The sequence below is a fragment of the Helobdella robusta genome, assembly GCF_000326865.2.
Source record: "Helobdella robusta unplaced genomic scaffold HELROscaffold_3, whole genome shotgun sequence".
In the NCBI taxonomy this organism is placed as follows: Eukaryota; Metazoa; Annelida; class Clitellata; order Rhynchobdellida; family Glossiphoniidae; genus Helobdella; species Helobdella robusta.
In genome coordinates this window covers 4911769-4933045 of record NW_008704501.1, presented here as the reverse complement: position 1 = coordinate 4933045, position 21277 = coordinate 4911769, and the positions used below count along the sequence as shown (strand labels likewise).

At 31.7% G+C, this 21277-nt stretch overlaps 4 protein-coding genes across 4 annotated transcripts in view; 2 read left to right on the top strand and 2 right to left on the bottom strand.

Annotated features, from left to right (window-relative positions):
• Nucleotides 1–1109: 1109 nt before the first annotated feature.
• On the top strand, nt 1110–8198 carry HELRODRAFT_161488 (hypothetical protein; the record flags this gene model as incomplete). Its single annotated transcript, XM_009021403.1, has 8 exons — nt 1110–1161; nt 1570–3303; nt 3576–3767; nt 4760–4799; nt 5370–5496; nt 7177–7266; nt 7352–7355; nt 7804–8198. 8 exons carry the CDS (start codon nt 1110–1112, stop codon nt 8196–8198), a joined length of 2634 nt encoding a protein of 877 aa, XP_009019651.1.
• Nucleotides 8199–13139: 4941 nt separating this feature from the next.
• On the bottom strand, nt 13140–14075 carry HELRODRAFT_124831 (hypothetical protein; the record flags this gene model as incomplete). Its single annotated transcript, XM_009021402.1, has 4 exons — nt 13140–13252; nt 13458–13623; nt 13736–13909; nt 14004–14075. Coding segments are annotated over 4 exons (525 nt in total), but the record flags the coding sequence as incomplete, so codon positions are not given.
• Nucleotides 14076–15401: 1326 nt separating this feature from the next.
• Nucleotides 15402–17340, bottom strand: HELRODRAFT_65077 (hypothetical protein; the record flags this gene model as incomplete). The annotated part of the gene is made up of 6 exons (XM_009021401.1): nt 15402–15674; nt 15935–16098; nt 16158–16301; nt 16626–16747; nt 16859–16944; nt 17227–17340. 6 exons carry the CDS (start codon nt 17338–17340, stop codon nt 15402–15404), a joined length of 903 nt encoding a protein of 300 aa, XP_009019649.1.
• A 1024-nt stretch (nt 17341–18364) lies between these two features.
• HELRODRAFT_161485 (hypothetical protein) overlaps nt 18365–21277 on the top strand; it is a gene marked incomplete at both ends in the record, with an annotated part of 6030 nt that continues 3117 nt past the window's right edge. The window contains 4 exons of the mRNA XM_009021400.1: nt 18365–18579; nt 18830–19163; nt 19313–19412; nt 21192–21254. Of these exons, the coding sequence (XP_009019648.1) occupies nt 18365–18579; nt 18830–19163; nt 19313–19412; nt 21192–21254 (712 nt within the window). The remainder of the gene's footprint in view (nt 18580–18829; nt 19164–19312; nt 19413–21191; nt 21255–21277) is intronic.

Genomic DNA, 21277 nt, shown 5'->3' with positions numbered 1-21277 from the left:
ACATCAACAACGTTAACTTCACCAGCAACAACAATAGCAACAACGGATTGCTCTTTTAATGTAACCAGAAACATTAATCAGAGCCATCATAGGACACTCTATAATTCAAATGCTCTTTTAGCAAGACCAACAATCACAACAACAACAACAACAACAACAACATTTACACAAACAATAACAAGAATATCATCATCGTCGTCACCATCATCAGCGACAACAAAAACAGCAGACTTATCATTAAACACAGCTATGCTTTCAATACTAACACCCACAATATCACATCTCACTCACTCATCATCATCATCCTCATCGCTATCATTATCATCATTATCGCCATCATCATTATCAGCAACGCCATCATCATCAAGACTGTTGCAACAATTCTCATCATCATCATCAGATGCCAGGCCTGGTCCAACCAATGCGAATGATAGAAAGCTGTTGGACAAGGTAGTGACGCCTTTTAAAATATCCCAATGTATCATCATCATTATTATCGCCATCATTGTGTATCTTCATGATCATCGTTGTCCATCATCATTATTATTATCATTGGATACCTTTATTATTATCTTATTAATAATATATTATTATATTGATAATCTTTGTTGCTATCTTTATCACTGTGTATGATCATTGTTATCGGCATAGTGTATCTTCGTCATCATCATAGAGTGTTGTAAGATGATGATGATGATGAAGAGGAAGAAGTAGATAATGATGATGATAATGATGATGATGATGATGGGCTCACTTGAAAAAACTTCTTGAGATATTAACACGAATGTAGAAAAATATATGAAACCTTTGAAAAAAATAAACTTTTAAAATTTTTTTTAAATAAATAAATAATAATAATAATAATAACAATAATAATTAAATAGCAATAATAGCAATAACGCTAATAACAACAAAAATATCAACAACAATTAAGACATTAATGACAATGTTAACCAATTATTTTTCGTTTTTCCATGAAGAGCAAAGAAGAAACAACAACAGCAAAGGAAAAATATCCTATTTGGCCTTTAAATAATTTGCAAGAAAAAAATAATTACCACGCAAGAGTTGGAAATCCCGCCAAATCTATAAATAACACGGCAGACGTCATGAAACTGCACGACTACAGCAAGGCTGAAGGCGATGATGATGATAATGATGGTCTGATGGGGTTTCGTTTTGATTGATGCGTTATAGTAGTAGTAGTAGTAGTAGTAGTAGTAGTAGTAGTAGTAGTAGTAGTAGTAGTAGTAGTAGTAGTAGTAGTAGTAGTAGTAGTAGTAGTAATAGTAGTAGTAGTAGTAGTAGTGGTAGTAGTAGTAGTAATAGTAGTAGTAGTAGTAGTAGTAGTGGTAGTAGTGGTAGTTGCAGTAGTAGTGGTAGTAGTGGTAGTAGTAGTAGTAGTAGTAGTAGTTGTTGTTGTTGTTGTTGTTGTTCCATCATTTTTTTTCTAATAATTGTTGTTGTTAATGTAAGCTATGTTAGTGATGAAGATGAGTTAAAAAAGCATTGTCTTTCATGACTTCATACAAAAAAATTCAATAATTCCCTTTCAAACATTCCCAACAGCTCCAAAGACTGCACTCGTCAACTGCAGCAACAACAACCAGCCATTCAGTTCCATCAACAGTGACACTAATATAAAAAACAGTACTGACTACAACAACAACTGTATTACTTTCAGCAACAATAACAACAAAAACCTTTCAAACAACATCAACCATGTTGTGATTAGTAGCTGCAGCATAAACGACCACAATAATAATCACAACAGCCAGAGTTACAACAACCACAACAACTGCACTTACTTCAACAACCACAACAACAACGATGGCAGAAAGGACATGGACAACTGCAACTACACACACGGTGACAATATCAAACAGTTTGAAAATGAATATTTATTGCGCCGAAATAAAGAATGCGAAAAAAACTTCAACCATAACACGTTGATACCATCATCTTCATCCTCATCATCAACATCATCAACATCAACAACTTCATCATTGTCGTCGTCATCATCATTATCACAATCTCACAACAACACCAAACAATCCATTTTTCATGCAGCCACTCTAGCAACAGCCAACTACATCGGCCGCAACAACCACAGCAGCAGCAACGACAACGACCACAACAACGACGACATCCTCTATTTTAAAAACGCATGCGTCAGCCATCGCCATGACAACCATACAATTCCTTATTATGAGACGTCAAAGAATAATTACTGCAATGCTAACTGTTCACGCAACGACGAGACATTACACCATTGTTGTCGTATCAACAACAACAACAACATCAACAACAACAACAACAACAACATTGATGACGATGATGACGACAACATTAGCATTAGTAATTATGACCACAGCAACGTTAATGATGCCTACATTAATCACACTGATTACAATAACAAAAACAGAATAAGAAGTTGTTGTACAAACATACCTTACAACAACATCATTAAATTTCAAAACAAGACTAACGCCTGCAACTGCTACTACCATAACAACAACAACAACAACAACAATGGTGACATTAAAAACATGTCTACCAGCAAAAAATTGTTCACTTTTAGTAACAAATACAATGAAAGCAACAAAAACATTAACCGAATCAACAATCACATTCCTAACAATAACAACAACAACAACTTTTTTAATGATAATAACAATAATAATAATAATAACAACAACAACAACAATAATAATAATCCAAATAAGGGGCGAAAATATTCAGCGAATAATTCTATAAATAACATCAGCCGATCGCCATTCAGTAGCCACAAACACTCCATAAACAACGTGTCCGTGTATAATAGCGAACATACTGTTAGCAAAAATAACGAGGGCAATAATAATAATAATAATAATTATAATAATAATAATAATATTTATAATAATAATAATAATCATAATAATAATAATTATAGTAATAATAATATTTATAATAATAATAATAATCATAATAATAATAATTGTAATAATAATAATAATGATGGCAATAAAAATTTTCAAGATATAAATAGTAAAGGAAGCAAGCGGATAAGAAAAGCTGACCACAGCAGACACCGGCCCATCTCACCTGGAAATCAACGAAATGCCCACAGAAGGATCTCTGGAAATTTGGACACGCACATCCCTTGCAAATATAATTTCCTCGCCAAAACATTCGACGACGATTGTCAAATGTCAAACGCCAGAGACGTGCATACAAGCGCCACAACAAGCGCCACAACAAGCGCCAGCAAGCACAACCGCAATAATACACACACTTGGCAACAGACAGGCCAACAACACGGTCATTGCAAAAGCAAACACACAGCACAACAGACACACAACTACAATAACACTCACACAGCAGAACAAACACGCAACTGCAGTAACACACACACGACGCAACAGACACACCAGATACACGACACATACAGGACACGACACACGCATCTTGACGATGGTAATAATAATAATAATAATAATAATGATAATTATTATTATAATAATAACAAACAAACAACAAACAACACGACAAACAACATGCCAAAAAAAACAACACGAACTCACTTTTTACAGTTAATTCGCCGTCATGTCGTGACTATCGAAGATTCACTAATAACGAGGATGTAGATGATAACGAAGATGATGACGTAGAGGATGACGTAGATGATGACGAAGATGGTAATGATGATGAAGATGGTTATTATTATGATAATGATGATGGTTATAATAAACTTCGCATGGGACAAATGGCCAAGAGCACAAAAAGTTAGTGCCTGCAACTTTTACTGTAATGATGATGATGATGATGATGATGGTTATGATGATGATGATAAAAATGATGTTGTAAAAGATAATGATGATGACGGTAATAACGACGACGAAGACGATGATGCTGTTTTTCTTGATGAGGATGATGAAGATTAGGATGAAGAAGACGATGAGAATGAGTTACTTACTCACATTGTGATGTAACACAAACAAAATTGAAAATTTTCACTTTGACGATTAAATACTCAATCCACTCGATGCAAACTTCTAAAAATAAAATTTACATTTCTTTCTATAAATTTTTTTCAATAAGCAATAATTTTAAAATTAATATGTATCATGCCTTTTTTAAACTTTTTCATCATATAATTATTATTAGTAGTAGTAGTGATAATAATTTTTTATAATTTTATTTTAAAATTAATAATATTATTATTTTATTAGATTAGATTAATTAACTTTATTTTTAAAAAGAAAGTTTTTATGGTTATAGTAACTTTTTTTCTTTTTCTTACGAATTCACTATACGTTCAATGAAGAACTTCCAGCATTGTAAACGTAAGACAACTTTTATTTTCACAAAATCAAAAAAATGCCAATCTTAAAACATAAAATTTCTTCATAATTTCAAACCCTAACTTTAATTATAATTGGAGTTAACAATAATTATTGATTATTATTATTATTAATTATTAAATAATTAATAAAGTTTTCAACGATTTTACACGCATCTCTACAAGTTTTTGTGTTTCATTCAATTAATATTCAAAAGTAAAATTCAACATTTCTCATTGTTTTAAAACAACATTTATAAAGTTTTTTCAAACGTTAAATGTTAATGTCATTGAAGAAATATTCAATGCGTTTATATTGCAATATTTTTATAACTTAAATTGTAAACTTTAATACGAATTAATAAAAACTAATAATTATATGGATAAATTAAATTAAATTGAAAAACGTTCATGTGTGATGACGACCAACGACAGCAGCAGCAGCTGCAGCAGTAGCAACAATGACCACCACCTCGTCAGTGTTCACAACTACACTTGCTCCTTTTGCACGCACGCATGATGCGTTGAATTTTTGACACGTGCGTGCGTGTTATATAGGCGACGATGGTCTTTAGAATGGTGGCGAAGGCATGTGCGTTAATTGCATAGGCACGTATCTATTCATGTACTTGTTTGTGGAACTGTGGTGCAGATGCCTTTACGCATGTATCGATATATCAGAAGTTTAACGTTATAAACGCATGCGTTGTGTGTGTCTGTTTGAAAAAATGTTTGTTCCGTACCTTCTCCATGCGAAATAGAAAAATGTTTATCGGTACGGTGCAAATTTCTTCAGATCTCAAAACGGTACTGTGTGCTGTGCACGTGAGTGTCTATTCGTACAGTCTACATGTATCTTCAAATGCTTGCCAATGGGTACAGATAGGATTGCACATCCTCTCATACAAACCAAATAAATATGTTGTACACAACAAACATTTATCATAAAGGTTATGAGACGTGGCGTTAAATATGCCAACCTAGACAGAAAATGCCCATATTGATACATTAATTACATATTAAAATTACATTACACATTGCGCAGAAACTACACATTACAGATCTTACTCTCATGCATACTTAGAGGCATTTATGAATTTACAATATTAGCAAGGAGTTTGCATCACTCTCATAGGAGTCAACACTTGCATGCCATTAATCACCTCCAACATGTTAGCTCCAATCATACCTTTTCGACTTTGATATTTAGACTTGAAGCCGGTTAATCGGACCACATAAGCACTTGATCGATGAGGTCCGATTAAGCGGCTAGTGCCCAACCATAATGAAACCATCACTTGAAACATATTTTAATTCCGATGAACTAGACAGCTTGCTACTTTTCAATTTCCTTCTTTTTAATTTTTCACTCGGCTCAGCATTACACTTTTTACTAGATCTGAAAAATATTCAAACAATACACATTCACTTAGGTATTGGTTACTTTTTGCAGATTTGGTTCTAATAAGCGGTTGGTGGTTTAACAAACCGGATCCCGTGTAGAATGAATTTATTTTTTTAAACTGACAGACGGACATGAAAAACCTTTCCAACTAATTTTGAAAACGTATGTCTTCGAACAACTTCTCCAAAAATATTTCTTCCGCACATACGAACAAAAACTTTGAAGTTTGAGACAATCTAGGAAAAATTTCGAAACACTTGACATGTTCTTCGAGCAATTAACAGCTGTCTCAACTAAGCGATAGGGGAACCTCTCCAGCAATATTTCAATTGGCTAATTTCGACGTGCACAAAAAGTTGAAAAAAATTTGACAAATTAGTGCAAAATTTTTCTACAAGATCAGTTTCTTACATCATCATCTAGCTTCACTATTGTTTAATACTATTATACGTTGCTAACTAAGTTCACTATCGTTCACTATCTTACGCTACTACCTAACTTTTTTATCAAGAATTTTTCTTCTAGCGGCTGTTCTAAACAGTGTTTTTACATTAAAATGCCTTTGCAAAAATACAATTGAATTGTACGTACCCATACAAACATACACATACAAACAGGCACATGTACATATCCAAGAGAGAGAGAGAGAGAGAGAGAGAGAGAGAGAAAGAGAGAGAAAAGTATATACTATATAAGGAAAGAAGATGAAATGTGATAGAGAAAGAAAGAGATGGTCGGTCAAATGTTAAATAAATGAAAAAGCATCACAAATTAATAAACCGACATGTTGTATAGGTGTGTGTAATTATTGTTTGGTTATATGTTTACAATATACATGTGCGTGTATGTGTGCGTTTGTGTGCGTGCGTGTGTGTGTGTGCGCGTGCGTGTGTGTGTCCGCCTGAAAACGATCACAGACATACTGCAGACAGAAAATGATGAAGGCAAATAAAAACGCAGGACAGACAATCTCAACCATGAAACCTAATTCGCCATCGTTATGATATACAGAAATGTACACGTGAAACATACAAATGTATGCAAATGTATGAATTTACAAAACATTTTCACAGGCACGTGCACAACTATGATTACGCAAAATGTGCGCGTATTCCTAGCGGAGGAGAAGCGCAATAAAATTATATACAGCCCTTCAGACATTACACTAAATAATATTACTGATGCGTTAGTGCAAACCTATCCGAATTACACGCCACTGTTTACGAGTTAGTTGAGTGGATGGAATATTATAATGACATTCGGATGATGTAAGACTGTTTTTGGGGTTTATGCATTTACTGCACTACAATGGAGCCACGTGAATGTTGTTGTTGTTGATGATGATGTTGTTGGTGGCGTTGTATGGCCATGTAAGTTGTTGCAAATGTTGTTTATGTTGATGTTGTTGTTGAAGTTAGTTGTTGATTATGTTGATGTTGACTTTAAGGTTATTGATGTTGGAGTTGAGATTGTTGAGGTTGTTGAGGTTGAGGTTGTTGATGCTGAGGTTGTTGAAAGGAAGTGGAGTGGTATCATGGTTCGTGTTGTTGCATTCAATGCACCAATTATTTTACGTGCAATTTTTTGTCTGCCTCTTCTAATAATGATTTACTCAAACGTAGAGAGGTTTGTGTATGCAAATTGTTTTTTGAAGTGCGTTCCCATACTTGTACGTAAGTAGGTAGGTAGGTAGGTAGGTAGGTAGGTAGGTACGCAACGTATAAAACGCAGGCAGATGCAAAGTATGGTTCATATTTCGTTTGCTCATGTCAATGCATCTAGCCAGTATTATTTTCTTTTTCGCAAAGGGTAGACAACCAGAAAGTGTTGCATTCATTTATTTGCTTCTTTAAAAGTGTATTTTGTCAAGATTGCTTATACGAGTGAACGTACGAAGCAACTCAACTGTTGCGTAATACGAAGGAGTGTACATGTCATTTTTTCGGGCTGTCGTTCTTTCTGCTTGAAATTATTTCAAACTTTTACGGGATTTGCTTGATAAAATATTAATATTAGTATTAATAAATATCAAATATTAATATTATAATAAACACAAAACAATTATTCCACCCAGATTCTTCAGTAGATGCCCAGCAGCCACCAAGGTCGTCAGCTCCAGTGCCCACTACCTACCCTATCCGAAACCTCATGAACAACTGGATACGTTCAGAAAGTCAGAGGCAGTCCCTCGTCTACCAGAAGTTCTACCTGACCACCCTCCTCAGTGCCTACCAAAAAAATGAAGATGATTACACTGAGTTACTCAGTGCGATGCTCGGTTGCGATTACGAGAATGATGAATCGGTACGTAGAAATAAAAACACAATCTTAATATCATCCTACAAAAGGAAGTTTAAAAAGATTTTCGTAGTGATTGTGTTCGTAGTCAGAGTTGTCAAGTTAGCCAAAGTACTTCGTACCGTTGGAAGAAAAAATGAAGATAACTATATCCCCCATTGTTTCTTATGACGACGAGTTTATTTCACTAAAAAATATATTTGCCCAAAACGGTTGTACGGAATAAAGTTTATTTACCTTTATGTTGAAATAATTAAAAACATTACTAAGGTACAACGAAGTATGCGTGGTTACGTGAATGCAAACAAACGAATTAATATGTCTGTGCATAATAGTAAAACAAAATTGGCAAAAGTAATAACCATTACAAGTTAATAAAACACCCGGATATTGTAAATCAGCTGATGACGAAATTAACTGAACACCATAAACATGGACGACTCTATAATGTTAAATCATGTATCGCTTGATAAAATCACAACATCCAACTTTAGCTTAAATGTCAACTTACAGAAAAAGAATTAGATGTCAGATTACAGAATAAAATTTTCAACGCAACACACACACACACACACACACACACAATCAAGTATGCAGAAGGGACATTACAGACACAAACGTACAACAAACACACACCACACACACACACACACACAGACACACACACACACACATGCGTTTCAAAGGGCAAAAAATTACAATACAAACATAAGCAGTGCATATGATACGCACATGGACTCACATACTCACATACAACAACACACACATGTGTGTATAGATGAAAAGAGCAGGAGTTGAAAGTGTTATATGCATCAATAAACAAGCCGAATGATCGTTTGACGAAGCCCATCATATAAAAGCTAAACACTTCCACCAAACGTCCAATTTAATTTTCTAACATAAATAATAATGCCCCGAACTTCAAGCATTCAAATCAAAACGTACGTAAGTACAAAAATAAATGTTTTAAACATTTCAAAACCATTTTTACCAGATACTGCCATAAACAACACGCACATATGTGAATGTTTTTCGAGCGAGAAAAACCAAAAGAAGCACTTATAAATTTTAAACGAGCCACACCACACAGGCCCTTTATGAATAGTTTATACGATAGGCTGGAAAAAATTGCCAAGAAATCAGTTGAGTTTAGTAGCTAGGTAAGTGCTATGCGTGTTAAAGATCCCTTTCGCGCCATATCATCAATACAATAATACAAATCAAAATAAAAAACAAATGATTGAAATAATAAACCGACAAATGAACGTTGAAAATTAAACAACCCTACAAATACAATACAATACAATACAATACAATACAATACGCACTGCATAACAAAACCCTTATAAGTAGAGTAGTTTCAATAATTAGGCTGCATATATGCAGGCACATGTAGGCCTAGATTCACCACACGTTTCACTGTGGTACGTATGATCTACGGAGAAAAAAAAATTAACGTGCATATATATATATAAGCAAACATAAGATGCTCTAAAAAAAATGTAATACTCTTGTATACATATTTAACAATCAAAATTTTTCTACATGACTTACGGCAAATTTCAATTTGTACGATCATTGGTACGAGTATTATTTTATCGTTAACATAGTCAGAATATAAATTAATTTCAATACCCACAATGTTAACAATATTTACGTGGAGACGCTTATGAAAATCATCACCAAATCAAGAGAAGGGTTAGGGTTGATGAGAACATCATGAAAGCTGACGGAAGTAACTTGGCTCAGACGTAAGACGGCGAAATCTCATATTAAACAGATACGATTCAATGGAAGATGTACAAAAATAACACAAATAAATATTTAATACCCACAATGCTACTATATGTAACGATGTTAAAACGGGTATATGTGTGTCTATTGTATGCGTGTGTTTGTGTGTGTGTGTGTGTGTGTGTGTGTGTGTGTGTGTGTGTGTGTGTGTGTGTGTGTGTGTGTGTGTGCATCTGCATGTATGTATTTTCATTAAACGTGAAAACACCTAGATAAAAAAAAACTTTCTAGAATAATAAAATTGTCAATTAATATTAATATAACTGTAACGATAATTAATAATTATAATAATTATTATCATATAATTGTAACTATGATTAATAATTATAATAATTATTATCATATAATTGTAACTATAACTGTCATATCATGAACACGAAATACATCACTATGATATATAATCAATAAGTCGAGAAAATATTTTTGATGGTTAGGTAAATTGTACAGGTAACTATAAGGATATTGTGTGTGTGTGTGTGTGTTTGCGTGCGTGTGTGGTGTGTGACTGTGTGTGTATGCGTGTGTGTTAAAATGAAAATCCATAACTGGCTTTAAAAATGACACAAAAACGAAATCACGATGAGAGAAAAAAAAATTAAACAACGGTAATTTAAAACGATTAGATGAGATATTAACGAAATTAAATATTAAAATATATTAAAGGTTGAATAAAAAACAATAATTTTTGTAAAAAAAATCACAAACAAATTTATTTTTTAAGAGAAACTTCAACAAATAATGCTACAAGACTAAATAACTATATATATAGATATATATATATATATATATATATATATATTTCAAAAATTCAACACTACTTTCAACATTGTTCAACTTTTTCATATTTCTTTTTAATTTATTAATTTCCGAGAAATTAGACATTTTATTGTTTTTTTTTTAATTTTTTTTTAAATGAGCACACATTATATATATATATATATGTGTGTGTGTGTGTGTGTGTGTGTGTGTGTGTGTGGGTGTGTGTGCGGTGTATGTGTGTGTGTGTATAATAGATGTGTGACAAACACCACATAATACTCGGAAAGTTATGAAAAAATTTCTATCATCGTTAAAATTATTACAATTGAAGAACAAAATTATTATTTTGATATTATATTGTGGTAAACATCTTAGTGGCTTTGCTCTCATTTCATCTATTAAAATTATTATTATAATTAACTATTATTATTATTAATATTATTATTATTAAAATTACATCGTGATTATGTCATTATTTAAAAACATCATTGTACTGAAATGTATATACATATGTATTAATTCATAATTTCTAATTTAAAAATACAAAATAAAAATAACTCAATCAACGATTTGTATAACAGTCAGGCAAACGAACAAACGAACGAACAAACAAACAAGTAAACAAACAAACAACTAAAATACTAAACAAACAAAAAAAGATGATAACCAGCAACATCAGAAACATGACCTAGATCTACAACTAACTAACTAGCCAGTTAGTTATAGCTAGCTAGCTAACTAACTAACTAACTAACTAACTAACTAACTAACTAACTAACTAGCTAACTAACAAACTAACTAGCTAGCTAGCTAACTAACTAACTAACTAACTAACTAACCTATTATAAGTTCTAGATACTATATCAAACCATAAATAGATACTATGGCACAACAGACTACATAGTAATAAAAAAGAATAATTTAAAAGCGAAACATTATGTACTTTACGCAATAATATGTAATGAAAATTATACTTTTGGTTAAATAAGGAAATATTAAATGTTATAACTATTTCAAGCAATAGGTCGTAATCACAGAGCTACTCTTTAAAATATAAATGATTTCCCAATATTTTAGGCTTTAAATCTTGTTTATAATGAAAAATCTTATTAATTTTTTTTTCTTGTAAAAATAAATTCGGTCAAGGTTAGTTAATTTATCTAATGGCTACTTATTTTCCACACATTTTCTTATCCAGACTGACCATGGACAGTCTAAATTTTTATCCTCTTAACAACTCTTAATCTCTTAACATTAGCTTGATGAAAAAAAGTTAACAAAGAAAAGTTTACAAAGACATAACAAATCCTCAGGCCCATATCAGTATAAATTTTCAAATTGGCAAATCGAAAAAAAAAATCGTTAAAAAGAAAACATGGACATAATTTGTTAAAAAAAATTTCAGTAACAGATGTGGTTTTAAGAACGAAGCCAAAAAAATTTTATAACAACTTGACTGAGAAAAGTTCTGAATTATTATAATGTGTGTCTTACCGATATTTTTTAGTAGTAAGCCGTGAAAAAATGTCGTTAAGAGATTAAAATTAATTGGTGAAAGGAACAATGAAAAGCATTGGAGAAAAAATCCTCAATTCAATTTGAATGAAAAATGAATGTATACAAATTAAATGGACAATAATGATTATGATGATTTTATAACTGATAGAGCCCACTTTATTAAAATAATTTCATAGAGTACTTTACAAATTCGAAATATTTCACATGACTTACCAAAACACAAAGATAGTAAAAGATGTTGATTATTTTTGCTTAAATTTCTGATAATGTCTATATCTTCTCCGTTAAAACTTTACAAAAACAGTAAAACTAGACACAAAAAGGTAAAATCAGACTTACATTAAGCAAGAGATAAAACAATTATTATTATCAGTGATGACTTTTGAAAAAATTTTTTACAGATTACACATCATAATACCATCTTGAACTCTGGAGATATACAACTTGGTCAACAACGTCTGAAAACATATCAATTGTGTAGAACAGTAAAGCATATGATACCAAACATTATAATACTAAATATCTATTTAGTTTATTTTTCCTTTAAATATCTTCAAAATTAGAAGCTTTAAAAAGTTTATATGTAAATAAACAACAACAACAACAGCAAAGACAATAACATTGGAAATGATAACAATTGATGGGTGATGGAAAAATAATTTTCACTCATTTCGTTGATACAATTCGTCAAATTTCATTTCTTAAACATGGAAACATTCAATCAAAATACACGCAACATGTTATTATAATTATTATATTATACTTTGTGTTAAATTCAAGAATCAAATTGTTGCAGAATGATGATTAAAGAAAATAAAACCAAAAAAAATCAATGCATAAGATCGTATGTCTGAATGAATGAATGAATGAGTGAATGAATGAATGAATGAGTGAATGAATGAATGAATGAATGAATGAATGAATGAATGAATGAATGAATGAATGAGTGCAAGAATAATAATAAAAATAATAACAATAACTTCAACTAGTACTGAATATAAGAAATAGAATTCAAATTGGAAAACTTAATCATTTCTGAGGTGGACATTTGCTCTTGGCGATTTTTTGACCTTTGAACCCTTCAGGGTCCTCACAGATGTGAACCACAATACCTGGAGACGTGGGTGACGGAGGGTGCAGTTCGTGGCTGGCCCCTGTGTGGGTAGGAAGGTTGGTAGGTGGATGCAAGGCAAATGGAGATAATGTTGAATGACTGAGTGACCAATCATCTAATTGTAAACAACATACCCAGTTTGCTAAAATATTATTAGACATAGAAAGTGTTTTAGAGTTAGGAATTAAAAAGGTAAACAAGTATTTCAATCTCAAATTAATCGAAAAGCCACAGAAGTTTCATACCAGGGGCGAGGTTATTGATGGCCGAAATAAGATCATAGTTGATGGTTGGCTCCTTCTCCAAGCAGTGCTCCCAGCCCAATGGGGGTGATGACGGAGGAGAGATGAGGAACTGCTTGTAAGGCTTCGGAAGTTCAAGGTGAGTAGTGGATGAGGTCATCTCGCTTGGCTGTCCACAAGAACGTGCAAAACCATAGAAAGTATAGTGTTAACAGCAAAATCAATAAAAATATTTGCAAAGAGTTGAAGATGATTGTTGACAAAAAGTAGCAAGGGGGAACCTGTGCAAAGAAACAGTTGAGTGTGGATCCATGAAACTGCCTGCCATGCAGATATATACGGAGGGAAGTGGCCGTTGAAATGTTGTCGACGGTGACGCGAGCTCGACTGAAAGATTTCAAGTATTCAAACGTCGTCGATGAAGATAAACTTGTGAACAAACTTTCAAATTCGTTCTGTAGATAAAATTGAATTTAAATTTTTAAAAATATAACAAAATAAACCCACATAAAACCATTTTTTAATTTTAATTAAAACAAAAGCAGGCACCTTGACATTTTGACTTTCATAAACAACACTTGGAATGCCTGTTACGATCAAACTTTTAGGGAAATCTTCATCAAACTCATTTTCCAAATTGATGTTATCGTTGATGTAGAATTCATCCAACTTGTTCACCATCATGTCTGTCTCATCAAAGTCAGACATTGCCCAGTTTTATTGGTCTCCTTTAGATGTTAAATACCTTTTAATCAATTAATAATATTTAAATATTTTTATCTTTGTCATGAAATGTAAAACAAAACGTCTCAGTGTCGTTTGTGAACCCATTTAACCATTTAACACTAATCAAATATGAAAGATGACTTCTTTATAAATTTAAAGAAGGATAAGATGCTTAAGCTATTTAAAATAAATTTTATTTCATTAAGAAAATTTAAATTTGAATTTAATACGTAAAATTAAAAGCCAAATATAACTGACATCTTTCCTTTTCTTATTTTTTTTTTTTTTCATTAAATACTGATCTAATGATTTGTTTTCTTTAAATACCAATCCAATATATAATATTATAAATAATATGTTTTATTAACATTCAAAATTTATGTTTTTTCTGTTGAATTCAATGATTTGTCAAGCTCAAAGGAAAAGCAAAAGTAAAGATGATAACAAACATGATTGGAAAACTAGGCTAATATAACAATAATATTATCATTTAATTATGAATTAAAAATAACTTATTTTTTATAACTCTATTTTTAATTTTTTATTCTTAATAAATTTTTCTTTTACTATTAATTTTAAATTTAAAAACTTTAAAATATGAAAATATCTTCTTACTGCAAAAAATGAAAAATAAATAACTCTAGTAAATTTTTTTTAAATTCAAACCAAACAATTAATTTATTAAATTAAATTGATTTCTAAAATAAAAAAAATAAAATTATATTAGATTAGAATAGATTCAGTTCTTTTTAGATAACTATTAGTTAGAATTAGAATAAAATTAACTTTTTTAACCTACTTTTTTAATCCACAGGCTTCGAAAATGCAAATTGAAAAAATGTTTTGCAAAAAAAAACGACTAAATCAATTTGGAGTCCGGGAATTATTTTAAAAGCAAAACGTCTTCCTTCAAATTCGCTTTCGTTCAGTTTTATTTTAATAAACTCTTTTCTTCATCTTCTCATCATCTCTGCTGTTTACATAACAAGAAGGGAAAACAACAGTGATTAAAATTTAAAAAGTGTTGGCCTGCTGGAGGACCGAGTTGTATGAAAAGCCTCACATCGTTGGAATTCAGAGCTGCATTAAAATGCAAAGCCATTCCTCTCCTCCGAAGTAATTTGAACTACGCATTAACTATCAACTTTTTATTGAAAAGATCACAAAAATTGAAAAAAATACAAATCCGACTGTTAAATAATAATCCGCCACATTTGATATTCAAAAGCTGAATCCCTCTTTGGCAGAAGATGTGGCACATTCTTTGCAAGCAGTATAAATGTCGGGAAACTCAAACTTGTAGCCGTAGTTCAAAGTTCTTTCCGGATAAACGTTCTGCCCTCTCGTTATGATCGACGCCCTTTCCTTGCCGTACATAATGTTCAGAGAAATTTCTGGCACCGGAAAGATCGCGGGTCTGTTCAAGGCACTTGCAAAAGCGCTTGTGAACACTTCGTTCGTTACACAATTAGGCGCGACTGCGTTCAATACACCCTTGGTAATTATAAATAAATAATTCAACGACTAAAATTACCTAATGAACATTTGCATTGTGTAGTTACATTTTCAAAATTTGAAACACACACGCCCGCAAATACAAAATGACGCATCATGCATTCTATATTCTAACAAATGACAGTTCTATTTCAACAAGGTCAAAATATTTAGACCCACAACACTGCAATTGGACAACATGCAACTAGTCAATTATATTATGAATGATGAATAAAAATAAGAGAAAAGAAAATACCAACAAAAAATTTTTCATTCTCAATTGCCATGGCAAATATTCCTGCAGCATCGTTGACGTGTATCCAAGAGAACCATTGCTTTCCTGAGCCAATTTTGCCACCCAAACCCAAGAAAAAAGGAATATAAAGTAGTTTGATTGTACCATCAGTTCTTCCCAATATAACACCTGATTGTTTCAAAATATCACCTTCGAATTAAAATAAAAAAATGATTTTATTGACCAACCAATTCTGACTGTAACATGTCTAACTGATTCATCTTTCAGTTTAGCAGCATCTTCCCATTTCTGGCAGAGTTCAGCAAAGAAATCACCATCACCTTCCTTGCTGTTCTCATTGTACACTTTTACCTCACTGGGTGGATAGTAACCTAGCTTCAACAAGAAATAATAAGGTCAGGACATTTTATTAATTTATTTAATTAGCCACCTTTCTGTCAACATAAACTGAATTAAATGTTACATTTTATGAATTCACTAATTCTACAATTACATAAGTTTTCATACACTTAATCAAAGAAGATTAGAAGATTGTCTAAACCAAACATTCATTGAAACTCATAGCACTTTTAGGAATGACAATTGCTCATAAGTGATACAACTAGTAAGAAAAAAAATTATGGAACATGTTATAATGAACCCAAAATACAATTAAATAAAAATAAGTAAATGTGAGTAGAAATATAAAGCAAAACCTATTGCAGATGATGATAGCCATACTTTAGGTTTGTGGCTTGAAGATGAGATAAGGTCTGACAGAAGCCTTGTTGTTGATATTCTACTGGATTCTATTTCTTTTTTTAAATCATCTGTCCATCTGTTTTGAACCAGAAATATAAAATGTGTTACATATTCATTAGTACAGTTTGTTTATTTATAAATAAACTTGAAATATTTTTAAAATTTTTCTAGATTCCTCTAAAAAAACCTTTTGAAAGGGTTTAGCATTCTCTCTCCAGCCAGATTTACAATGGCATCATACCTTTCAGGCAATCCTTTTTTTGACAACTCTGCCTAAGTTTTGAATTTATTTGAAAAAAAATTTTTTGAAAGAAAAAAATATAAAAATTGTTATTCCTAGTGACAAATATGACATACACTGCCTTGAAATAAAATGTTTAAAATAAAATGAATAATGAATAATCACTGTTTATACATAAACATGTGGAAGATCTAATAAGACTATAATTAAAGTTAAACTACTTAAAAAAGGGTAAAAAAATTGTATAAATAACATAACATATAAATTTGAAATTTAAATTATTTATTATTCTATTTTATTTATTAAATTCATACCCAGGTTATACGATTGATTCCAGAAGAGCGTGAAATCCAGGTGACATCATGCCCTTTTGTTAACAGATTGTTTGTGAGATATCTGCCTAAGAATCCAGATCCCCCACCTAGCATAAATTGATATCAAAATTGAACCAAAATGCAAAAGTACATTCAACATTTGTCATTTACAAGCATACTTTTACTTTTACTTACAAAAACTTCTTACATCCAATTCACTCTCAGGCTCAAGCATTCAAAAATAAAAAACGAAAATTAAACCACCTATCAAGACACGGAGCTTAGAAGACATGAATGGCAATCAATTTACATCAAAACCCTCAATCAAATAAATTAAAGAGATGCCTGATTAGGTTTGATTAGTTAGTAAAGCGAACAGTCGAAAACACTGAGGACATTTAAAAAATTAATGCAAATACAAACTTAAATCAACTTTTAGATTGATAACAACCATTTGGCCAATGAATTTACTTAAGAATTGAGCTATACTAGTTAAACTGAACATTAGACTGGGGGTCATGTGTTATTATATTGAACTTAAGCTGCTGTGATTATAAATATTTATTTAATAATTATAGTACAAAACGGCAATATCACACTTCTTAGAAAGACCATTCCTGTGTATATATATTTATGAATTCTAATTTATCTCAAAAGGCACATGAAACCAAAAATTTTCACATTAGAACGAGGTGTACATGAATGCCAAAATTAAATAAATATTCTTTCAAATTTTTATATTTTTCATGAATCAACGAACTTTGAAATTAAAAAAAAATTAAAATTTAATTTCTGCATAAGAAATGTTACACATGATAATTAAGCTGGAGTACTTTTAACGTGACGTCATTTTTTTAAATTAACGTTATTTGTTTATTATTTTTGTTTCAATATAATATCATCATCATCTGTAAGAATACCGATGTTTTCTTGAAAATAAATTTAACTACAATTTTAATTCTGTAACAAGACTCTCAGAAGTAATATGCGAATAAACATTGAAAACCTGAACGATGTTAAATTATTTTCTTAAAATGAAGAACAAACCATTATAAAACACTGAAGATTGAAGAAACTGTGACTTGAATTCATAAATAAAATTAATCGGCTGATTCGCTTTGCACTCTCATCCCCCGTCATGGATAATAATAAAATTTTGAGACGGATCAGTGAGACGAAATGGATGGGCAAACGAATAACCCTCATGAGAAATGGCAATACGGATTTCAAAGGGACAAAAATCGTCGTCAGTGAAAAAATGTATCCGGATTTTAATCTGCTCATTGACGAGATATGCAAGATGAAGGTAAGTAGGTTGCCGGATAGCAATGCACTGGGACAACTTGGGACCAGGTATTTATTTTGTATCCGATTTGTATTTATTTGTTAAAAGTAACAGCACGCAAAGTAATGATAACAATCAAGAAAAAAATTGACATAATTTGTTTTTGACTAACTAAATCATTTTTAATTATTTTTCAACGAATTAAAGACAAAATATAACGAAAAATATTCACGTGTGTTTTGTATGATTACATTTTTCAATAAAATGTAATGTACGTAATGCTCTCATTATCACATGAATTGAAAAAATCTTTCCCAGGTACATATACAACAAGAACGGGGAGATGGTGACGTCAATAAGTCAGTTTCAATCAGGCGAACAGTACATTTGTTGCGCTGCTCCATTCGTCAAGACATCCCTTCTTCCCTATCCAAACAGCGCCATCTTCAACAAAATGCACGACCTCGATTCCCGGTCCAACGCCAAAACCATCTTCATAATCTTGGCCGGGTTCAGACCGCGGACGATCGCCTGCCTCCTGCTGATGAAAAAGTTGGAGATCACCTTCACTAAGTTGGTGCAGTCCGTCAGCGAATTCCTCAACATCACTCCAGATAAGATTCACAGTATCGTAACCATTGATGATATCAAAGTGAGAATCATATAAAAATCATACCATAGTTAGTTTTCCAATAACTCCGTTGTAAGGTCGAAATTTTACGATCAAAAATAAATTGAAGTTTGAAAATTTGTGGAAAGTCCTATGTTAAAAGTGCCTTTGTAATGAAATTTCATTCACAGGTGACCAACGTCCAGCAGTTTTTCGACGAGAAGAACTCCATCTTCATCGTTTTCATGTCTTCGAAACGTCTGCAAGACGACCTCCTCTTGTCTGTTCAAGGTCTGTCACGTGATTGTTGTGACGGCGACGATGGTGACTGGTGTTGATTGTAGTTGTAGGGATGGTTATTTTCATCATTTTCATTCATTTTTGGGTCTGATCACCTCTTAACAGATTTTGAGATAGTCAGTCTTATTTTTTTAAAGAAAGTTTTAAAAAATTTATAAAACAATGTTTAGCTCGTACGTACACTGTTTGTACGTGTATTTCGGTCTATAAGAGCCAAACATTCTTGCTGTTGTTTTTGTCGTTTTTGTTGCTGTTAACGTGTTCTTTGTTGTTGGTCATGTTGTTGTGTTTGTTCTTATTTTTCTGTCTTTGTTATTTTGTTGTCTTTGTTATTATTTTGTTGTCTTTGTTTTTGTTGTTGTCGTTGTTATTATTTTGTTGTCTTTGTTGTTATTTCGTTGTTGTCGTCGTTTTCCTGTCTTCAATGCTCACAGAGATAATAAGATTATGATGGATGATTACTTGATGTTAGGTAGGCATTTTGTATTTTGAGTTGTGTATTCATACGATGTGAGGATGATGTAATGTTACTGTAATGTTAATGTAATGTTAATGTAATGCCAATGTAATATTAATGTAATGTTAATGTAATGTCAATGTTAATGTAATGTTAATGTAATGCCACTGTAATGTTAATGTAAGATTAATGTAATGTTAATGTAATGTTAATGTTTTTACGTAATGCACGTGTTGCTGAACAGATTTCATGGTGTTATTACAATATTCAAAATCAGTTTGTTGTTTTGTCTGTTGTACGTCTGTGTGATCACGTGATATGTTGTTTCTTTATTCGCTCATTCATTCATTCATTCATTCATTCATTCGTTCGTTCGTTCATTCTTTCATCCATCCATTCATTCATTCGTTCGTTCATTCATTCATTCATTCATTCATTCATTCATCAACATCAACTGCCTCCGGCCAATGTAAGTTTAAACAAATTTTTTCATTTTATAAATATTATATCTACGCGTTTAAATAACAGGTTGAATTTAGACATTTAAAAATAAAAATGTTCAGCACTATATAAAAATAAAACTGATTGGATGGGATGAAAAATTTTCTACACTTTCAGGCTTTTTAGGTAGTTATCCCTCGTCAAATCTTAGTTTAATTAATTTTATATTTCTTTCTTCTTAAAATATATGTCCTGATTTAAAAATTAAATCTGTCCTGGTTTTTATTTCTGGAGAGATATGTAGAAATACAGAGAGGGGTGTGGATAGTGTTAGCTGTTTGTTTGTCCCTTGTCATTCGTCATTTGAAACGGTTATTTTCATTTGTTTTCATTGTTGACGATGATGAAGCGTTATAAAAATGAAGTTGAAAATTTTGTCAACTGAGTTCATTCATTCAATCGTTCAGTCATTCATTCGTTCTTACGTTCATTCATTCATTCATTTATTCATTCATTTGTTGTGAAAAAAATTGTTCGGACGAAGAAAAGAAATGGTGTCTAGATAGATAGATAGATAGATAGATAGATAGATAGATAGATAGATAGATAGATAGATAGATAGATAGATAGATAGATAGATAGATAGATAGATAGATAGATAGATAGATAGATAGATAGATAGATAGATAGATAGATAGATAGATAGATAGATAGATAGATAGATAGATAGATAGATAGATAGATAGATAGATAGATAGATAGATACACAAACAAGCACATTAACACACATACTCACACACAGGCACAAATACACATACACTTACAGACACACACACAAACAAACAAACATACATACGCACACATACACACAGGCATACATGTAGACAAACACAGCATTTCCTCTGCTCCCCGAAATGTCAATATAATTAATGCCGGTATGAAACAAGGCGCGCAGAAA